The following is an 18,485-nucleotide window of genomic DNA, read 5'->3' on the forward strand; positions in this document are numbered from 1 at the left end:
TTAAAAGCTGGAAAGCGTGCTGCTTCAGAGAGCAGTAGCTTCGGCAATAGTTTAGGATTTCACCACTATGGGGCTAATCCATCAGTGAAAAAAACAAAAACACTTTGTAGAACGTTACAGAATACAGCAGATCGGAACAGAATGGTGGCAGGTTTGGGTCATGTGACTCCATCAGCATCTAGAACCACAGTAAGGGCCCAGCCTTTGCTGTACGGTCTTTCATCACAACTTGCGTAAAGAGCTGTCCCAAAGCTACGCAGACCCTTGACCTTAGTCTGGCGGAAGATGGAGCTTGGCAGCAGAGTTTCAGGTGTTTTCAGTCTCAGGGCTGTACCATTCCAGCCTAGCCTGTGTGTGTCTGTGTCTGATCAAATCGGTTTCTGATACTAAACGCACTTCGGAGTTTTGTTGTAAAGCATTATAAAAATGATTAGCTTTATATAAAAAAAAGACCCCCATCTGCTGCAAAACATGTTGCATTTACTGTAGACCTAACAATAGAGGTGTTGGGAATCCATGCACGCCCAAGGATTTTCTTAATGTCAACTCTGATCTGTCGTCTTTGACCAGCGTCCATTGCATTATTCCAGGGTGGACTTCCAAGCATGTGATAGATACAGCACAGTATGAAAAGGGGGCACAGCGAAAAAGACCAAACACAATGCAACCCCCCCGGTCTTGGTATGTCTGTCGTTTTAATGCCAGCCCTGTTTCATTGCTGCAGATGGAAATTGATTCTGGCACTGATTTTGATATGGGGCTGGATCAAACTGGACCAGCCCAGCAGGAATTCAGCTATAGATTGAAAAGCAGAAAACTTAAAGGGATACATTGTACAGTGCAGTTTAATAAAGGGCCTTTTTGTCCATTTCTTATCAGCTTATTGGAACTCCCCTTTAAGTGCATAACGTAACATAGAATCCTCCTGTGAACGCCTACAGTCTGTCTCGCAGTCACACACCACTGTAACGGGCAATTAAATTCAGGGGCCCAGGTAATTGGAGCACATAAAAGTTGTGCTTATGTAAATGGGATTTCTTTTTTATGAAGCAGTTTGTGCTATGCAAATATTGAATAATGCAGTGTTCACCTAGACAGCCTCATGTGAAGTTTAGAAAGGTCTTTTGACAGTGGCACACATATATAGGTTAAGTGACTTGCTCAGAGTAAGTGAGTGATCCGGGATTTGAACCGGGGGACCTCCTGGTTACAAGCCCTTTTCTTTAATCACTGGACCACACAGCCTCCTATCTGTCTTGTATATTGCAATGTATATCTTCCAGTAGTAAGTACACCACTGCAGTTCCCGATACTGCTACTGAATTATTTCTCGTACAGTATCTGAACTTGTTCTGTGCTTTTAAATTATGTATGTGTTTCTAAAGTGAATTGAAGCCTGCTGTCACAGTGGACGACTCCCAGGACACTTGTGAAAGTGAGGATTTATCCCCGGGTAAAACAATTTTGATAAATAAATACGTCCTGTATGATGCTGCCTGTGGTCACTGTCTGTTTCACAGAGCTGTTCACCAGGCTGCCAGAAATCTGTCTTCCAACGACAGAAACAAACGCAGAATACACATGCTGTGCTTTTTCTCAAGCTGTAATAAGCATGGCTTTGAAACCTTGGTTTGATAGGCAGCCGTTAGGACCCCTTTAACCAGGTAAGAAAAACAAACCGTTTAAGACCGTTGTCAAATCCGGAAATGGATCAAACTGGCAACGGGACGTCTTTTTTTTTCTATCCCTGAAGAAGTACAACATATAAAACCTTTTAAAGAGATCTATAAAGCAGTTGCATGCTGAATTCCAAAATTCAGTAGCCAGATTTCACCCCTGGGAGGCTGCTGCCCGAACACAGTTCCTCTCAGTGATGTCATTGCGGGTAATAACAGATCCTTTATTCAGATGCGACTGAATGGGCACATCCCCTTTATTCAAGTGCTGGTCAGCTTGATATTCAATTAAAATGCTTGGAGGAGTGGGCGGCTCATTGTGCAGCATTTTCATTACATTTCCAAATGCGTTTTCTGAATGGCTCTTGTGAATTGAAGTTGTCGTACTAACAAAAAAAGCAATTTAATCTCTAGTAGAGTCTGGACCTTCAGATGAGACGTAAAACCAAGGTCCCATCTGTAAGTCGCTTTTGATAAAAGCGTCTGCTAAATGACTAAATATATATGTATACCCCTTATGGGGTATTACAGCTGTGTGGAATGGTATTTTGTATGCAGTTACAGACCAAATTCAGTTATTTTTGTTGCTGAAAAAAAAGAAAATCTGTTACTCAATGTCTGAATTGTTCTAAAACGCCTTTCTCTGGCAACTGAAAGTTAATCGAACCAGTCCCAAAATGAGAACAAAGTCAACGAGGACAAAGTCTCTCCTTCTGACACTGGAAGTAAAGCAGTTTTAACAGGTCGTGCCATCGCTGTTGTACCATCAAAACAAACCGCTCTCTTTTGAAGGTTTTCTGAGGCGTTGAAAGCAGCTGAGAATAAAAAAAAAAATACAAAAATTCAAACTAACTGAGAAAAAAAGTCAAGCAGTTACCCCAGCATTGGAAAAAAAAAAAATTCTCCTGTACTTTCCAAAGCGCTGGACACAAGCAGCTCTGCATCGTTTCATATTGAAACGAAAGTGACAGCAGCTCCGTTGTGCATTGATGACTAAAATGGTTTGCTTACAGTGGATCTGCTGTGTATGTGCTTAGTAGTGATGTTTTCTGATTTTAAGCAAACCTCTTGGTTTTGTCGCATACTTCTGCTGAACGTAATGCAAGAATAATGTTGGCACATTTTTGGCCAAAAAGGAAATGAAACAAAAGTACAACATGGTCCTGGTGTGTTGCCAATTTGTTTTGTTGATCAAGTAAAAGACCTGAAATATGCAGTTTTTACATTGGATGTCTAATGATGCTCATAGCACAGTAATATCTGGGATAGAGTATTGAAAAATAGTCTTAACAGGTCCCATCCTTAGCCATGCTTGCAAGTAAGACCATAGTGAAATAGGTTGAAGTGTAGAATGCGTAACTCAAATTTCAACAAAAAAAGTTCCTTCTTTACATTTCCCTCGCTGACGCATTTTTTTTTTTCTTTGCAGTTTGCCCGACGACGTGTAAGTACAGAGCCTGCACGAAGAACCTCCTCTGCTGCCATGAGGAGTGTCTGGGCAGCTGCTCGGAGCCCGACGACCCCCGCAAGTGCGTGGCGTGCCGGAACTTCCTCCACCAGGGCAGGTGTGTCGCCGCCTGCCCCAAGGGCTTCTACCGCTTCGAGAGCTGGCGCTGCATCCCCTTCGAGTTCTGCCAGGAGCTGCACAACAAGTGCAAGAACCCGCAGGAGGGCTGCGACCAGTACGTCATTCACAACGGGGAGTGCATCCCTGAGTGTCCATCGGGATACACCATGAACGCCACCACGTGAGTGCCAATCCCAATCCCAGCTTTGCTGTATGCTACCGCGCACAGTGTTGTATAGGGTGCTGTATCAGACACGCTGATACATACGCTCCACGACGGCTCAGAGCGGCTCTGAACCTGAGTGGGTGAGAATCAGCTTGTATCTTACACAGAACCCGGTAATACTTTTTTTTTTTTTTTTTACAGTTAGAACTATACTGTGTGTTCTGTGCATGGGATGACATGGATTAGCATTATGGCTTGCTTGTCAAATTTGGGATAATATTAGTCGGCTTTAAATGGGGATCATCCTATTAATTCCCAGTGCAGAATAAACAGGCACAGCTACAACACGTTCAAACCGGTCTCAAGGACGTAAATACAGGCTTTGTTGTGGGACATCCAAGCTACAGCTATAGCCAAAAGTTTTGCATCACACTAAAGTCACACACAGTTTTTTTTAAATTTTTTTTTATTGTCTCAAACCTAAAATTCTAGGTGCTGCAAAACGTTTGGCCATAGTTGTGCATTGCAACTCTCTTAAAGATGGGAGTTTAAAAAGGGTTTCTGCTAGTTGGCTGTTATATTGTAACATGAATTAGTGGAGAAGCTTTGAGTTTAGTTTTTAGTAGTTGTAAAGCATGCACTAGTAAGGTGATCTCACTTGACATGCAGTGCTGGGTACTACTTTCTTAAGGGCTGAGGAAGATAAGAAAAGTAACACTGAAGTAGTGTGGAAATAACAAATACAGCTGAATGTGTCATTTATAGATGTGTTTTTCTTTTCATGCCTTTACAGTAGCGAAAACGAAATCTGCTCGGGGCAGAAATGAGCATAAACAGCAGTAACAGTATAACAATTGTTAAATTACTTTTAAAAACACTACTTAGTGAACACACGCTTTGACAGCATTCCCTTCCCCTGCCTTGTAGGCATTTCAATGTCATTCAGCAACCTCGCCCCTGTAGGGCAACATTTTTGTGTAAATCCCTGTGTAGATAGACACCTTTCTACAGCAGCGAATGAGGAGCAGCTTGATTAGATAGTCAGGCAAGAGGGGTTAGAATCCGGGATGCTGTGGGAGACGCACCTCCAGATGCTTACTGGGATCTGCTTCCAGACTGCATGTTGGGAATGCGTCGTTTCCACTGCCTTATCCCCAGGTATAGCTGAGCTGGCCCGTCTAGGCGAGCCTGGGTACAAAACCCACTGCAACCTACAGGGGCATCCAGGATTAAAAGGGTTAAAAGCAGAAGGAAACCCACTGCCTGTACTGTGTGTGCTCACTTGAGATACATGTTTGGTAAACAGTAGCAGAAGTTTAGCCAAGTCCCCACAGATGTACAGTCTCTCGTCGGAATGGCCTAAAGCAAAGTAATGCAAATAAACAAACACGCTTTTCAATTAAAGAAAGTCAAGTGTATTTATCCTGCCGTAAAACCCAGTGTTTCATCAACAAGGAAAAGAAAGTCTTCCACAAGAGCAGCACAAATGCAAAAAATATCAAACTCAGGATTTAATTTGAAAGTCCGCGCCTTGTTTCACTGGCATATCCAGCGTCCCAGTGTTGCACAGATTAGGATGCAGTCTGCGAAACCATAATTACGCAAGTGTGATCTCCCTGCAAACACGACACAGTACAGTTTCAATCAGCAAGACGTCACAAAGGTTCCCATTCACAGCACGGAGTGCCGTTTCTCTTGTTCACTTACAAATCCATGCTTACCAGGGTGTTGCAAAGATATCACATGCTTCATGTTATACGCTTCATCTATTTCATACTTTTAAAGTGTGTAACATCTGATATTAGAAATGAGCCCCGACGGGGTGTTCCTATCTTGTACATTCATATGGTACACATTCATTAAGTCATTGAAAATAAAGTTTTTGGAGTTAATGACGTTGGAGCGTGTCTGATGTCTTCTTCACTCTGGGGGGGTCTCTGGTATTGGACTGGCAGGTTGCTACCATGTCAACAGCACCTAGAAGACGGCCAGATAAGCACACGGCAGCACGTTGAAGTGTTTCTCAATGTGCTGTGGAAACAAGGAAGCTGTTGCAACATCACCAGCCTTCTGGAATACTTTGCGTCGCAGGAGTGAGAGGGTTTATTTATACAGGGGGGCGTCTCCGCTCTGCATCTCAGAGGAACGCAAATCCTGCTGCCCCGGACTGGCCCATGTACCTGCGCTCGCACCACCTCGGGGAGTGGGGAGTGGGCAGTGGGGAGTGGGGACCTCTGTGCCGCTAGGCTGTTCTGCTTTTCGAATAATTCCAAGGCATCCAGCCTTTGATAATATCCTTGGCTGCAATATGGAATTCTGTCCCTGGTGACACTGAGAGAGTGACCTTTTGTCTAGTTTTTCCTGAGACTGAAAGAACAGTGAAATGCCCGAGGGCGAGATCAGATTTTCCTTGAAAGAAAGCTGTCGATTTCGCTTTCGTCTAAATCTAAAAAATGTAAGAATAATAAAATAATTAAAAAAAAACATTTGGAACAATAGAATCCCAACGACATACGTCAAAAAAAAAAAAATATACCCCAAAAAAAGAATTGTTCTATTTTCTGTTTTGGGATGCATTATTTGATATCGTTCTGCGTCTTTGCGTCAAGAAGGTCTAAACACTCCAGTGTTACAAGCTATACACTGTAACCGTCTCTTATGAACTTGTGCTAATCCTCTGTCTATTAGAGTAAATAACAACCACACGTGAAGGTGTGTGTGTCTTTGCGTGAATCGGTATCGTTTGCGATGGAGTTGACTGTTCCAAAATGTATTTTTTCACTTTCTCTCTCTCCAGTAACATTAATGGGATGTTTGCGATTGGGTGTGCGTGTCTATCTTTATACAAATTGAAAGGAGTGAAGACAAAGTGAATACTTGGCATTCTTATTAAGAACACGATATAGTGTGTCAGTAACAAAGTAATATCCAATCAGCACAGTCGGGTAAGCTGCTTGCTCTGTTTAGATTGATCAGCCTGTAAAGAATGCAGAATGGACCAATGTAAAGCAGCCCACCTGTTTCTTGACACACACGCACGCACACACGCAAGTCTTCCTGTGGGGTTGTTAATTACACTCTCATAACCAGAGAATTAGCACAAAAGGGAGTTCGTGCTGGGAAACCACAGCCACATGGGAACACTAGCAGCCTTTGTTTGGGCACGCAGAGTCTTTCTTCCTCTGTAATAAGAGGCTGAAATGTTGCTTTTTTTTAATGCCGTTGTCTTGCATCATCGAGGGTTATAGTTCTGACAGAAGCACGATTTTGTTTGGAGTGCTCTTGCCCATGTTCTTTCGGGGTATCTGTAATTCCGCTGTGGACGTAGTGTGCTTGTTTTCCATTAACCCATCAAGCAAAAAATAATTCTTGGCCAGGAGGCAGTCATGCAATAATAAACCAGGCTTTTCAAAAACATTTTCTGTGCCTCCCCACCCCTACCCTCAAACACAAACACACACGCTCACCTCTATCATTTCTTTATAGCATGAATGTTAAGCAGCAGATTCAGGATTAATTTTTTAATTTAGTGCAGCACTTCAAAGGAAGGGAGGTTACTCTTCTGTTTTAAGCAGTCCTCCTGGGCATCTTGCGGTGCAGTTGTTCAGACGGATGGCTTTTTTGCCTTTTCAGCTGTGAATGAATTGAACGTATTTGATTTTTAAAGAACATTTGAACATGCATATGCCAAACTGAAAGAATGAAATAACAGTTTAATTAAAAAAAAAAAAAAAAAAAAAAAAAAAATTGCCACGAGCAGTTTTTAAAATTCTACTGTGTGTATTTTTTTTAAAGTCTTTAAGTCATTAGTTTCAGACACGAGACATGCTTTGAATTTGTTTCTGTTTTTTTGTAGGACTTTGTGATACAGCCTCCATACATTTACTGCACGATCAAAGTCCATAGTGTAGCTTAAATGGAAACACACAGCCTCCCGCAAAGCTCTAATGCTTATTAGAGTAGAAAACAAATAATACATTCTAGTGTGTGTGTGCGTGTGTGAAACAACAGTGCCTTCTGTGGGCACTGGAGCAGCTGACACTTGCATGCAGTGCCAGTGACCCACATTCCAAGGCACAGATAAGGCACATTCAGTGCATGAACCTTTGAAACATTCAGCCCGGGAAAGGTTCAGAGGTTTGCTTGACTAAGACGATGACCTCATTTTTATTTATTTTTTTTACTTGCTTGTATTCTAACCTGATTGCACTTGTTATCAGCGCTGCCCTGGTTTGCATGAAAGAGCAGCAGGTGGTACGATCTGCAGGGATGGAAGTAATAATCCATTTCAATAGCAGTTCGATCCATTCCAGGGTTTTCCACGAGCTGAGTAAGCCACTGTGTATTGGTAACAAGCTCAAGCCTCCTCTCATTATAATAAAAACTGTTGTGCAGTGATGGTACCCCTATTTCCATTACCAACCCTGCTCTTTGAACAGAACAACAGGCTATTGCAATACATGAGTTACAAAAGAAGGGGCCGCTGCTTGGAGCAAGAAAACCTACCAAAAGTAATGTTTGCTTTTTCGCCCCTTTATTGACGCTCAGAAATGAGCATTTATTTGATGCGTATTCGAATGAATGGGTGTGCTGGCTGCTTCTGTCCATCCAGTTCAAACTATTCGTATGTCTGTTTTTCTATTTCTGTACAAGTTTGTATGACTCTGCCTGGGACCCTCCTGTTTGTTTTTCAGTACTTTGTGTTTCAGAATTCAGAACAGGAAGTTCCCTGTACACTGTTGTCTTTTTGTAACGTTACTTGCGCAATTTTTAGTGTTTTTTTAGTTCCCCATTGTTTTCAGAGCACTGATACATGTGTGTTGCAATGAAAATCGTCAGACATTTTAACGGATGGTCTGCTTAAGAGTGTTTCCCATGTACCTGCATGGACCTCTCCAGAACTACATTTCCCATCATCCTCTTGCTCACTGGTAAATCCATCTCAGTTACATATGTGAGCAGGAGGATGATGTGAAATGTAGTTCTGAGAGGTCCATGCGGGTACATGGGAAGCCATCCTGAGTCAGGGAATGCAATTTAAAAGTTTAAAAAAGTGGTCAAAATGTAAAAAAAATAAAAAATTAAAACAATACACACACCTTACGTAAACAGTTGTAGCAACACATGGGAACATGTAACACAATCAAATAAAAAGGTCCTTATGTACCCATTAAGTGGAGTCTCAAGGCAGTCGAAACAACATACTATACAGCACAAGCATTGAACAGCTTGTCAATGCATGTTGCTGAGTGGAGACCTCAGCATTGCTTTGGTAAAATTAATAGATTAAACAGTAAATCAGCTGCATTGTGTTTGATTGTAGAGAGTTGGCATGGCCACCATGCAAGCCAAAGTTGAGTGATTGAGTCGGCACCCTCAGATCCCACGTGATGGACTAACAGGTGTACATTTATGGGATTCAGTCACACCTTTAATACGGAATACACTGAGATCTGATCGCTGCTCTCGGCTCCGTACTACGTATTTTGCAAAACACAACTGTGGTTCTTTTTTTGAATATTTTTCATTTGTTTGACACAAGTTTGATCGAGGCCAGATTAACTTGACTATCCCACCGCTATTCTGGCGTTTGCCATCTGATTTACTGTTTGCTTCTTTCACAATAGGGATGTTAACAGTTCAGACATTTTCCCAAGTGTTAGAATTGTGGTGTTTTATATTATACAGTGCAGTGTAAGCCCTTTTAATTGGATTTTGTATTCAAAATAATTTTCATTTACACAGGGACGTTCAGACAGCAGACCAGACAAGCATACACATCTCGTTTTATTAAAACAACACAAGGTGATTTAGCTGGCTGGTCTGAACTGGAAGCGTGAATTTAAAAGCAGTCAAGCATCCCAAATGCCTCCCAACAGATCTCTCCATACCTAATGAGTCTGTGTAGAGGGTTGTTTACAGCAACTTGTATTGTAATATTCTGTTTAAAGTCAAATAGTGGAGCCGCTCACAATACTTGTTATGGCACTGATTCCATTCCGGTGAGGTTTCAGTAAAGAGCCACCTTTCTCACAAGGCTTTATTTAACTTGCATGTTATTCAAAGAATGTTTTATGGAACCAAATGGGTATTCGTTAACCTTCTCTGCACTTAAGAAGCCAACAGCAACAACCTCGGACCGTTTGGCACATTCTTAACATTTTTTTAGCTTAAGTAGAGAGAGAGAGAGAGATCCTTTTTTTTATGCATTAACCAAAAGCATTGTCTGTTGAACTTTTAAAGGCACGCCTTGTAATGCAAGAATGTATTGTATTTATATAAAACAAACACACACGCTGGTCTGTCTCCTTCCCCAAGGTCAGCAAACCTGCTGAAGAATAAGTGATTTACGTTTTCTTTCTGCTTTGGCATATTCTCTGCAAAGATGACAAGGTGACGGGGTCATCCTTGAGTATCCTCTCAACCGTCGTTACAAAGGCTTTCATTAAAACATGTATATCTAATAGATAAGACAGCTTTCTGTACCCTTGGCCACCTCTGCTGCTTTGCTGAATTATTAAAATTACTGCAGCATTTAACGTGCGCCCTTGTACAAGCAAATCCATGCTTGCTCGCAGCCAAGGGACAGTATTTTTCTGATCTCTGGATTTAAAAAAAATAATAATACTTGACAAACATTTAGACAAAGTCTTTATCAGTGTCTTCCTAAAGATTTCTGATTTTTAACATTCCTGATCTAATTGTTAGTGTTTTTAATTCTTCAGTTTTTTAATTCTTCAGTATCGGGACTGATTGTATGTGACATGCCTTGAAGGATAGTTACACCAGTAAGTCGCCCTGGATAAGGGCGTCTGCTAAGAAATTAATAATAATAATAATAATAATAATAATAATAATAATAATAATAATAATAATAATAATAAAATATTACAACAACAACGACAATAATTCACGTCTAATGCGCCTTTCATCACAATGATCCCAAAGCGCACACACACACAAAATGTAAACCATTAAATATAGTCTAATATAGAATTTGATAGACCAGAAAAGACAGATAACAAATGTGGTTTTCATTGTAAAAAAAAAAAAAATCAAGTCCATACGTTTGTCTGCCTTAACTTATAGGAACCTGAGTAGCAGTGATGGGATGAATTCTCCCATTCGTAAATTAGTTTCAATGGTTTCATGTTCATATGAATATTTAGTGTTTTGGGTGCTGATTTTAGGTCTGTGCAAATGCTAGCCTATTCCCCAGCACTGCACTATAACTACAGAGATGGAACTAAGACTCCTATTGCATAGAACTTTCACCCATTCCAGGTTTTACTAGGAGCTTCATTAACCCCAGTGTATAGGTACCAAGCTTGTGTCTTTTTAAACTCTTAAACTCACAGTAAAACCAGGAATGGATCAAACTGCTATGCAGTGGGAGTCTTATAGCCATCCCTGAACTAACCTTCTTCTTACTCTTGCTTTTGAACTACTGCATTTGTTTTAAGTGTTTCTGTTCTTAGCACCCCCCCCCCCCCAGACAGCATTACAGTCCATGTTAAAGACTATGCTGTCCAGCTAGGTGAGGATTGTACTTCTGAACACCAGTCAAAACAACTGGGCAGTGTCCCATTCCTCCCCCAACTGATTGGCTAGGCCACCCCTCAGAAAGCTCAGCTCAAAGACATGTGACAGTGATGATGACAGCATTCATGTGATGTGTGACCTTCACTGCATTACTTGTCTGACAGTGTTGGCAACAGAACGTTAAGCTTCAAACATCCCATTGTACCGACTGTGTTCTCTAAGGCATGCAGTATGTGGGCTACACTCAAGGTGTTAACACAGCAATCTGCCTGGGTTTGAAACAAGCTCAGGTAGTCGACAAGAGAATTCTGTTTCAATGGATTCAATTCAGACCAGTAGCCGCCATCACAGATTTTTAAACATTTGCCTAAGTTAAAAAATCAAGTGCAGATGAACCCGCTTTATATCATGATTGCCGTGCAGGCATAATTCATGATATAAACCGGCTTTCACATAACGAGTGCGAGAAAAAAAGAAAAATCTAACGATGAATTAAAGAGCAGTGTTTTAATACTGTACATCTAGTCGTTCTTCACATTTAAACACATGCATATAGTTTACTACAGGACACATCCATTTTGTATCATTAACGGGAACGAAACTGTGTCATTATCTAAAAAAAGACTTGTCGACTGATGAGAGCTATCAGTTGGTGACGTTGGTGTTTTATAGCTGTTCACAATGGCGGAATATCTGGATCAACATATTAAATTTTAGTTTATGTTTTTGTGTCTCTCTGCAGCTTGACCTGTACCCCGTGCGATGGGCTGTGTCCGAAGATCTGTCAGTTTGGAGATAAACCCAAAGTCATCGACTCGGTCACAGCCGCACAGGAGCTCCGCGGGTGCACTGTGATCAATGGGAGCCTGGTCATTAACATGCGCGGAGGGAGTAAGTGAACTAAAACCGGCCTCTCTTACAGCGGTTATGGGAGAAGGCTCGAGCATGGTATCTCAGTTATACGAGTATTTATGGGCTTCCTCTTCACTGGAGGTGTATTGCTGAACATCTGCAAGTTCGTCCTCAACTTACACTTGTCTGGTCTCTGAACACGGCATTCTGTGCAGGTTAAATTAGTGCAGGATGTGTCACGGTTACCAGCTGTTGTGTAGCCTTAAAATTAGAAGTCTTAGTTTTATGTTAAACCTTAGCAAAAAACATGTTGAAACATTAAAAACTTTAACATGTTGAATGTTTTGTTTGTTTGTTTGTTACCAATCACAAAGGCCACCATCAGAACCCCTCCACCTCCATCATACAGTAAATGACAACATGTATTTGTGGGACTGTGTAGGTGTGCATTTAATTGTAGTTGAAAAAATACTAACTATGTGAAAGTTGGGTTACTTTTGTACATGTTCTATTAAGGCTGTCAGCAAAGTCTTGACATTTCTATTTGCTTTCCTCTCAGATAACATTGCCGCGGAGCTAGAAGCTAACCTGGGGCTGATCGAGGAGATCACTGGCTTCCTGAAGATCCGCCGCTCCTACGCGCTCGTCTCCTTGTCTTTCTTCCGCAAACTCAAGCTGATCCGGGGGGAGATGCAGGAGGCTGGGTAAGCATCCCTCACCTCCATTCCGTATGCCAGAGGGAGCCAATCACGGTCCTGGAGGGCCATTCCACTCCTCGGCTTTGTTCCATCCCTGTTCCAAATTGTTTAACCAAGTAAACCCCCAGCAAAGACCCTGAAGTAGGTAATTATCTCATTTTACCTGTCACACCTGGAGTGGAGTGGCTTTCCAGGACCGTGATTGGACACCCCTGCTTTATGCCATAGTAAAATCATAGTGCAGTGTAATAAAGCACATAGCTGAGCATTGTAAAGGTATGATAAAGAATATTTAAAAACATAGTAAGCTGTGCTAAATTCATTGTGTAACCATAAGGAAAAAATGCTTGTTATTGCAGTAAGTATTTTGTAAGGGGGGTCTGAGGTTTATAATGTGTACAGGACGATTAAAACAGCTTCAGTGTCTTCATACAGTCAAGTTTTTTTTTTTATTTTTGTGTATGTTTCTATAGTTTTGCTGCCGTCCACATGGGCAACCTGCTCCTTTTAGCAGCGATTTTATCACACGTTGAGAAGGGTAAGCTTAACTCGTTTGCCCCACTTCCTGTAGGAATTTCTCCTTCTATGCATTGGACAATCAGAACTTGCGTCAGTTGTGGGACTGGTCGAAACACAACCTCACCATCAGCCAGGGCAAGCTGTTCTTCCAGTTCAACTCCAAACTGTGCCTGTCAGAGATCTACAAGATGGAGGAGGTGACAGGGACCAAGGGGCGGCAGGAAGGCAACGACATCGCTGTGAAAAACAACGGAGACCAAGCCTCATGTAGGTCAACACAGCCCTGGAGCTCCCACCCTCCCTCAGTGTCTACAGCTCTGGCCAAAAGCTTTGCGTCGCCCTGTAGAATTAACACATTTTGCTTCAGAAAGTCGAATGAAACCTGCAGAATAATGTGACGTTAACATATTGAATTACATACAGCTTTGTAGTTTTCCATATACTTAATGAAAAAATGACAAATTGAAAAATGTGACATTTCGAAATATTTACTACTTGTTGCATCCGGTAGACTTTTTGCGATGTGATGTATGTAGTTTCTTTTGATTTACGTGATGCTAAATAAAAGATCTGAATTATGTTTATATAGTTTTCTTTTTTAAATCATGTCTCCAATCCTAAAATTCTAGATGATGCAAAACTTTTGGCCATAGCTGTACACATTTACCATTTTAAATTCGAAAAAGCTACACAAACTCGCTTTTATTTATTTTGTATTTATTTTTTTATATTCTAGGTGAAGACAAGGTTCTGAATATCACTTTGATTAAAACGAGGTCTGATATGATCATCGTCAAATGGGAGCCGTTCTGGCCCCAGGATTACCGGGATCTGCTTGGGTTCATGGTCTTCTACAAAGAGGCGTGAGTGCACCAGGGACAACAGACAAAACAGACAGGATGGATTTCTGAAAGTTACCACCAGGGGGGGCGTGCAACTTTGTTGGGGGATGGTGGTGGGGGGGGGGGGGAGGCAAAGGGCAACAGAGAGAGGATGATACAGTAAAATCATAATAGCATATTAAACAGGTGTTTAACCCTGTATGGTACAAGGGACATGTGTTTCCCACAAATACAAATTATGCTAACTTTCTTATTTTTGCAATGAGGTGCACGAAAGAGGGTTTAAAATATACTGACAGCTTGGATCTGTTCATCCAGATCTTCCTCGTGATACTTGAGTCACTCCAGTGTATTTTAAGAAAACACATTTGAACTGCTGCTCAATTTTTGTGTACCTTAATGGGGTTAATAATGAAAAACAAGCTGTTTTTATTTTCCATTTTTTAGTGGGCTTATGATAAACAGTCCTGTGTTTCTTACAAGCTGGTGCTTCTTTTGCAGACCTTATCGCAACTTGACAGAGTTCGACGGGCAGGACGCCTGCGGCTCCAACAGTTGGGCGATAGAGGACGTCGATACCCCCTCTCGTACAGCAGACCCCAAATCCTTACCAGGGAAGCTCCTCATTGGGCTGAAGCCTTGGACTCAGTATGCCATTTTCGTCAAGACCCTCATCTCCTCTACTGAGGAGCGCCAGGTGTACGGAGCAAAAAGCGCAATCATATACGTGCGAACCAACGCCAGCGGTAAGAAAGCCAGCGAGCTTGGAGACGTGGAATTCAAATGAGCGTGGCTTTGTGCAAATCACAAAACAGAGCATGCACACTAGTAGATTTTCAGCAGACCCCAAAGTAGATTTTGCATGTTGGATTTCGAATTTGTCAGATTTTTCGTTAAGTATATGGAAAACTACAAAGCAGTACGTAATTCAATATGTTAAATTAACATTATTCATCAGGTTTCATTTGACTTTATGAAGCAAAGTGAGTTCATTCTATAGGCCATAGCTGTAGTAATAATTCATAATTAAGAAAACTGCATGTAAATACAATGTAATACAGAAGTCCCGTGAATTAATGTTGTTTTTGGAGACAACAAGCTCAAATCGCATCACGAATAGTCCTGAATTATAAGAGCAATACAAGAAAGCTATTCAGCTGGGGGCATCTGTGGTTTGTAAACTCAGTGAGATTGGTCTGAATTGCTTCCTTGTACAGGATCACATTTCTGTTCTAATAATACTTAGTTGATAGTGTAGGTTTTTTGTGTGTTGGCATTCTCCTGGTTAACACAACTGAACATCCTATTTGTTGGTCTGATATTTCTAGAATAAGGGAGTTGGCTGGAGGGTTTCAGTTGCCTTTTTTTTCACAGTTTTGAGAGCGTTGTTTTTTCTGTTTTTCGTGACTGCTTTTTGGAGAGCTGTCAGTTGATGGATGACAGGTAGAGTGCCATTACTGACAGCTTGCACACTGACAAAAAAACAAAACAAAACTAGGTACGAATAAGCCCCAGAGTAGCAGAGCACCTTTATGAATGGAATAGATTTCCTAAGCACTTCGAAGCTTTTCAAGAGCTGGTGTATTTACTGGTGCCCGCTGCAAAAAAAAAAACTTAGACCAAGCTCCACATTTGCTTAGCAATACGGTGCAATTTGTAACCGTCGTTCTGTATACTGAATAAATGCAAGGTGGCTCCTTTAAAATATATATAAAAATCAGCAGCATTAAATCTGAAAAAAGTAAAACTGAAGACTCACTGTTTTAATAATGAGCTACCTTTCAGCTTCCACCTTCTCCAAATAGCATGGTAGAAAAAGCTAGGGGCTAGGGAGAGATGTTGAGAATTGAAGAATGTGCACACAGTAGACATTGTAGACTACATGGTATTCTAGTTAGTGGACACATTAGTCTGGAAATTAAACAGAGCTTAACTTTTTTTTTTTTTTTTTTCTATTTTTTTCTTGTCACGCGACATTTTCAATTTGTGTGTCTTGTGTGTTTCTCACTGCAGCACCGTCGGTCCCGCTGGATCCCATTTCCTCCTCAAACTCCTCGACCCAGATTATCCTGAAGTGGAAGCCGCCCTCGGAATCGAACGGGAATATCACCCACTACCTGGTCTACTGGCAGCAGCAGCCAGAGGACAGCGAGCTGTACAGGTTCGATTACTGTCAGAAAGGTAAGGGGAGCGCAGGCTAACTGCTGGTACATTAAAATGGGTTGAAAATGCCCCCATATATTGACTGTAAATGTGAAGTGAGCTGAAAATATGAAGACGCAAATATACAAAGAATGACTTTAGCTTAAGTTGTATTTAAAGAACAGGGTCTTAAAGTTGTTTGTTTCTTCAAAAACAAGATCCAAGCAGTACGAACTATTTTATATATATATATTTTTAAATAAACAGTACAGAGATATACAGTGAAAGAGAGATTGTTTTCAAACAGGGCTGAAGGTGCCGTCCCGTGCACCTACTAAGACAGACAGCGAGGAGACGCACAAGCGCAATCAGACGGAGGACTTTGATCAATCAGGAGGGTGCTGCACCTGCCCCAAGACCGACTCGCAACTCAAACGAGAGGCGGAGGAATCAGCGTTCAGGAAAAAGTTTGAAAACTACCTCCACAACGTGGTGTTCGTGCCCAGGTAACGAGTTTGTTTGAAAGAAAGAAAAAAAGATAACAGGCCCGAAAGCCAGAGAGTACCGGTAATAACTGCAGTTCCTAATCTTTTCGTCTCCCACATTCGGATTTCCCGCAAGCCTGCAATCTTATTCTCCCACTCTAAGGGTGGAACTGCCTGAATTATTCCTGTGAAAATGTACAGTAGGGGAAGGGATTTTAGGTACTAAAATGCATCTTTTAATGCCATTATCAAGACACACTAAACAGTGGCAGAACAAAATACTATATGGATCCCGCTGGTGTTAAAATGATTAAAATCACTAAATATAATACAGTCAGCATGAACAGAGGTCAGCGTTGAAGCAGGTGTTTGTGTTTTAGGGTGGCAGTATTAACAGATCAATAAAGTTAAGCCACTACTTTGTTTTTATTACCCTAAAGCCCCTGTAACACCAGGCAAATTTGGGGCACATTTTTTTCCAGCTTCTGAAGCAACATGCTTCTGTTTGAAGCAGCTATCGCCATTTGAGTAGTTCAAGTCGTAACAGCTAAACAAACTTTGATATGGGCAACTGAAAACTGTGTTGGCATGGAGGGGGGAAAGCTTAATTTGCTTTTACACTACCACACATGGGTAATTGTCACAGATTACATGCACAGGGATGGAAATAAGATGCCCATTTCAGCTTTTAATGTGAGCTAGTGTGTAGGTAACAAGCTGAGGTGTGTGTCTTATTCAACTCTTTGCAAAACCAGGGGCGGATTAAACTGCTGTGCAGTGGGAGTCTTATTTCCATCCCAGAAGCAGTGAAGCATATTGAAAGCCCCCCTGTGGTTTAATTTAATGCTGCATTGAAATGACAGCACAGCAGGGAGGCCTCGGACTCCGTATGAGGGTGGGGTCGGATGTCCCTGAATCACACAGCCCTGTCAGTGTGTCCCGTGAGGAGAGAAGTAATCACCCTGAAAGTGGTTGATTGTCTTGTTTTACAGAAAGTCCTCTGCATTGAATGACGTTAAAGAGGACAGGTAAGAACGATGCACAGCGGTAAAGTTCACCCCTCTCTCTGTCTCTTGCCCTGCGAGCAGTAATAGCAGGCTGGTGACCTACATAATTTGGTGCACTAATTTGGGATTTGCTTCAGCAACCTTCCACACAGCATCCCTCTCTTACTGTCAGCGTAGCCTTATGTCATTCAAAAAAGCGTTCCAAAATACATTGTGTGAAGCTCAGCAAGGCTTTACAAAGTTAAAGAATACTGCATGCAAATAAATACATACAGTACAGTATGTCAGCACTTGCCAGCTTGGTAACTCAGTACTAAGTTCATTCATATTCATCAGTCTCCCTGTCTAACTAGAGACACTTTGCAGCTGTTTTAAAATGTGCTTGTGATGAGTCACAGTTTCAGTTATTTTATGCCCCGTTTGCATGGAGAACAGAGGTTAGTTTCTGAAGACGCTGGGTAAGGTTGGGCTCAGGTGTTGAAGCAAGTCTTGGGGGGGAAACCTACAATAAAACCTGAATTCAAATCAAGTGGTGCTTTGTTCAATTCAAGAATAAAACACGTGGTGTGCTTCATTAATATTGTAAGAGAGAATCTTACTGGACAACATAAAAAAATACAAATAATTGATTCCAGTTTCATGCATCCTAGGTTGCACAAGATAGGGTTTAGTAAACTAGTAAAATCTGGGTAGTATTTCAATTATTAACGTAACTGTGCTGGCTAGTAAAGACAGCTTCTTCTAAGAGTTGTACAAGGGAGTATCAGTTACAGCCTCCATAGATGCACTCTGGAGGGGAGGGCTGAACCATTGCAAAGGAAAGCCCAGAAGATTACAGAGTGCCATGACAATGAGCAGGATCAGTGCGGAGGGTACGATTGGGAAAGGCAAGAAAGAAGAATTTTTGGTCATGCTTTATTTTAAGGGCCGTTTATTAACTGTTAACAAACGTTGTTCATTTTTAGCTTAGGGTTAATAAAAACCTGATT

At 41.5% G+C, this 18,485-nt stretch overlaps 1 protein-coding gene across 1 annotated transcript in view; it reads left to right on the plus strand.

Moving 5' to 3' along the window:
- LOC117428863 (insulin receptor-like) overlaps positions 1-18,485 on the plus strand; it is an 87,417-nt gene that overhangs the window by 51,957 nt on the left and 16,975 nt on the right. The window contains exons 3-10 of the mRNA XM_059015010.1: positions 3,106-3,424; positions 11,694-11,842; positions 12,363-12,507; positions 13,073-13,287; positions 13,757-13,883; positions 14,364-14,608; positions 15,876-16,043; positions 16,312-16,510. Coding sequence (XP_058870993.1) covers positions 3,106-3,424; positions 11,694-11,842; positions 12,363-12,507; positions 13,073-13,287; positions 13,757-13,883; positions 14,364-14,608; positions 15,876-16,043; positions 16,312-16,510 — 1,567 coding nt within the window. The remainder of the gene's footprint in view (positions 1-3,105; positions 3,425-11,693; positions 11,843-12,362; positions 12,508-13,072; positions 13,288-13,756; positions 13,884-14,363; positions 14,609-15,875; positions 16,044-16,311; positions 16,511-18,485) is intronic.

This window comes from Acipenser ruthenus, chromosome 49, assembly GCF_902713425.1.
Source record: "Acipenser ruthenus chromosome 49, fAciRut3.2 maternal haplotype, whole genome shotgun sequence".
NCBI classification, from domain to species: domain Eukaryota; kingdom Metazoa; phylum Chordata; class Actinopteri; order Acipenseriformes; family Acipenseridae; genus Acipenser; species Acipenser ruthenus.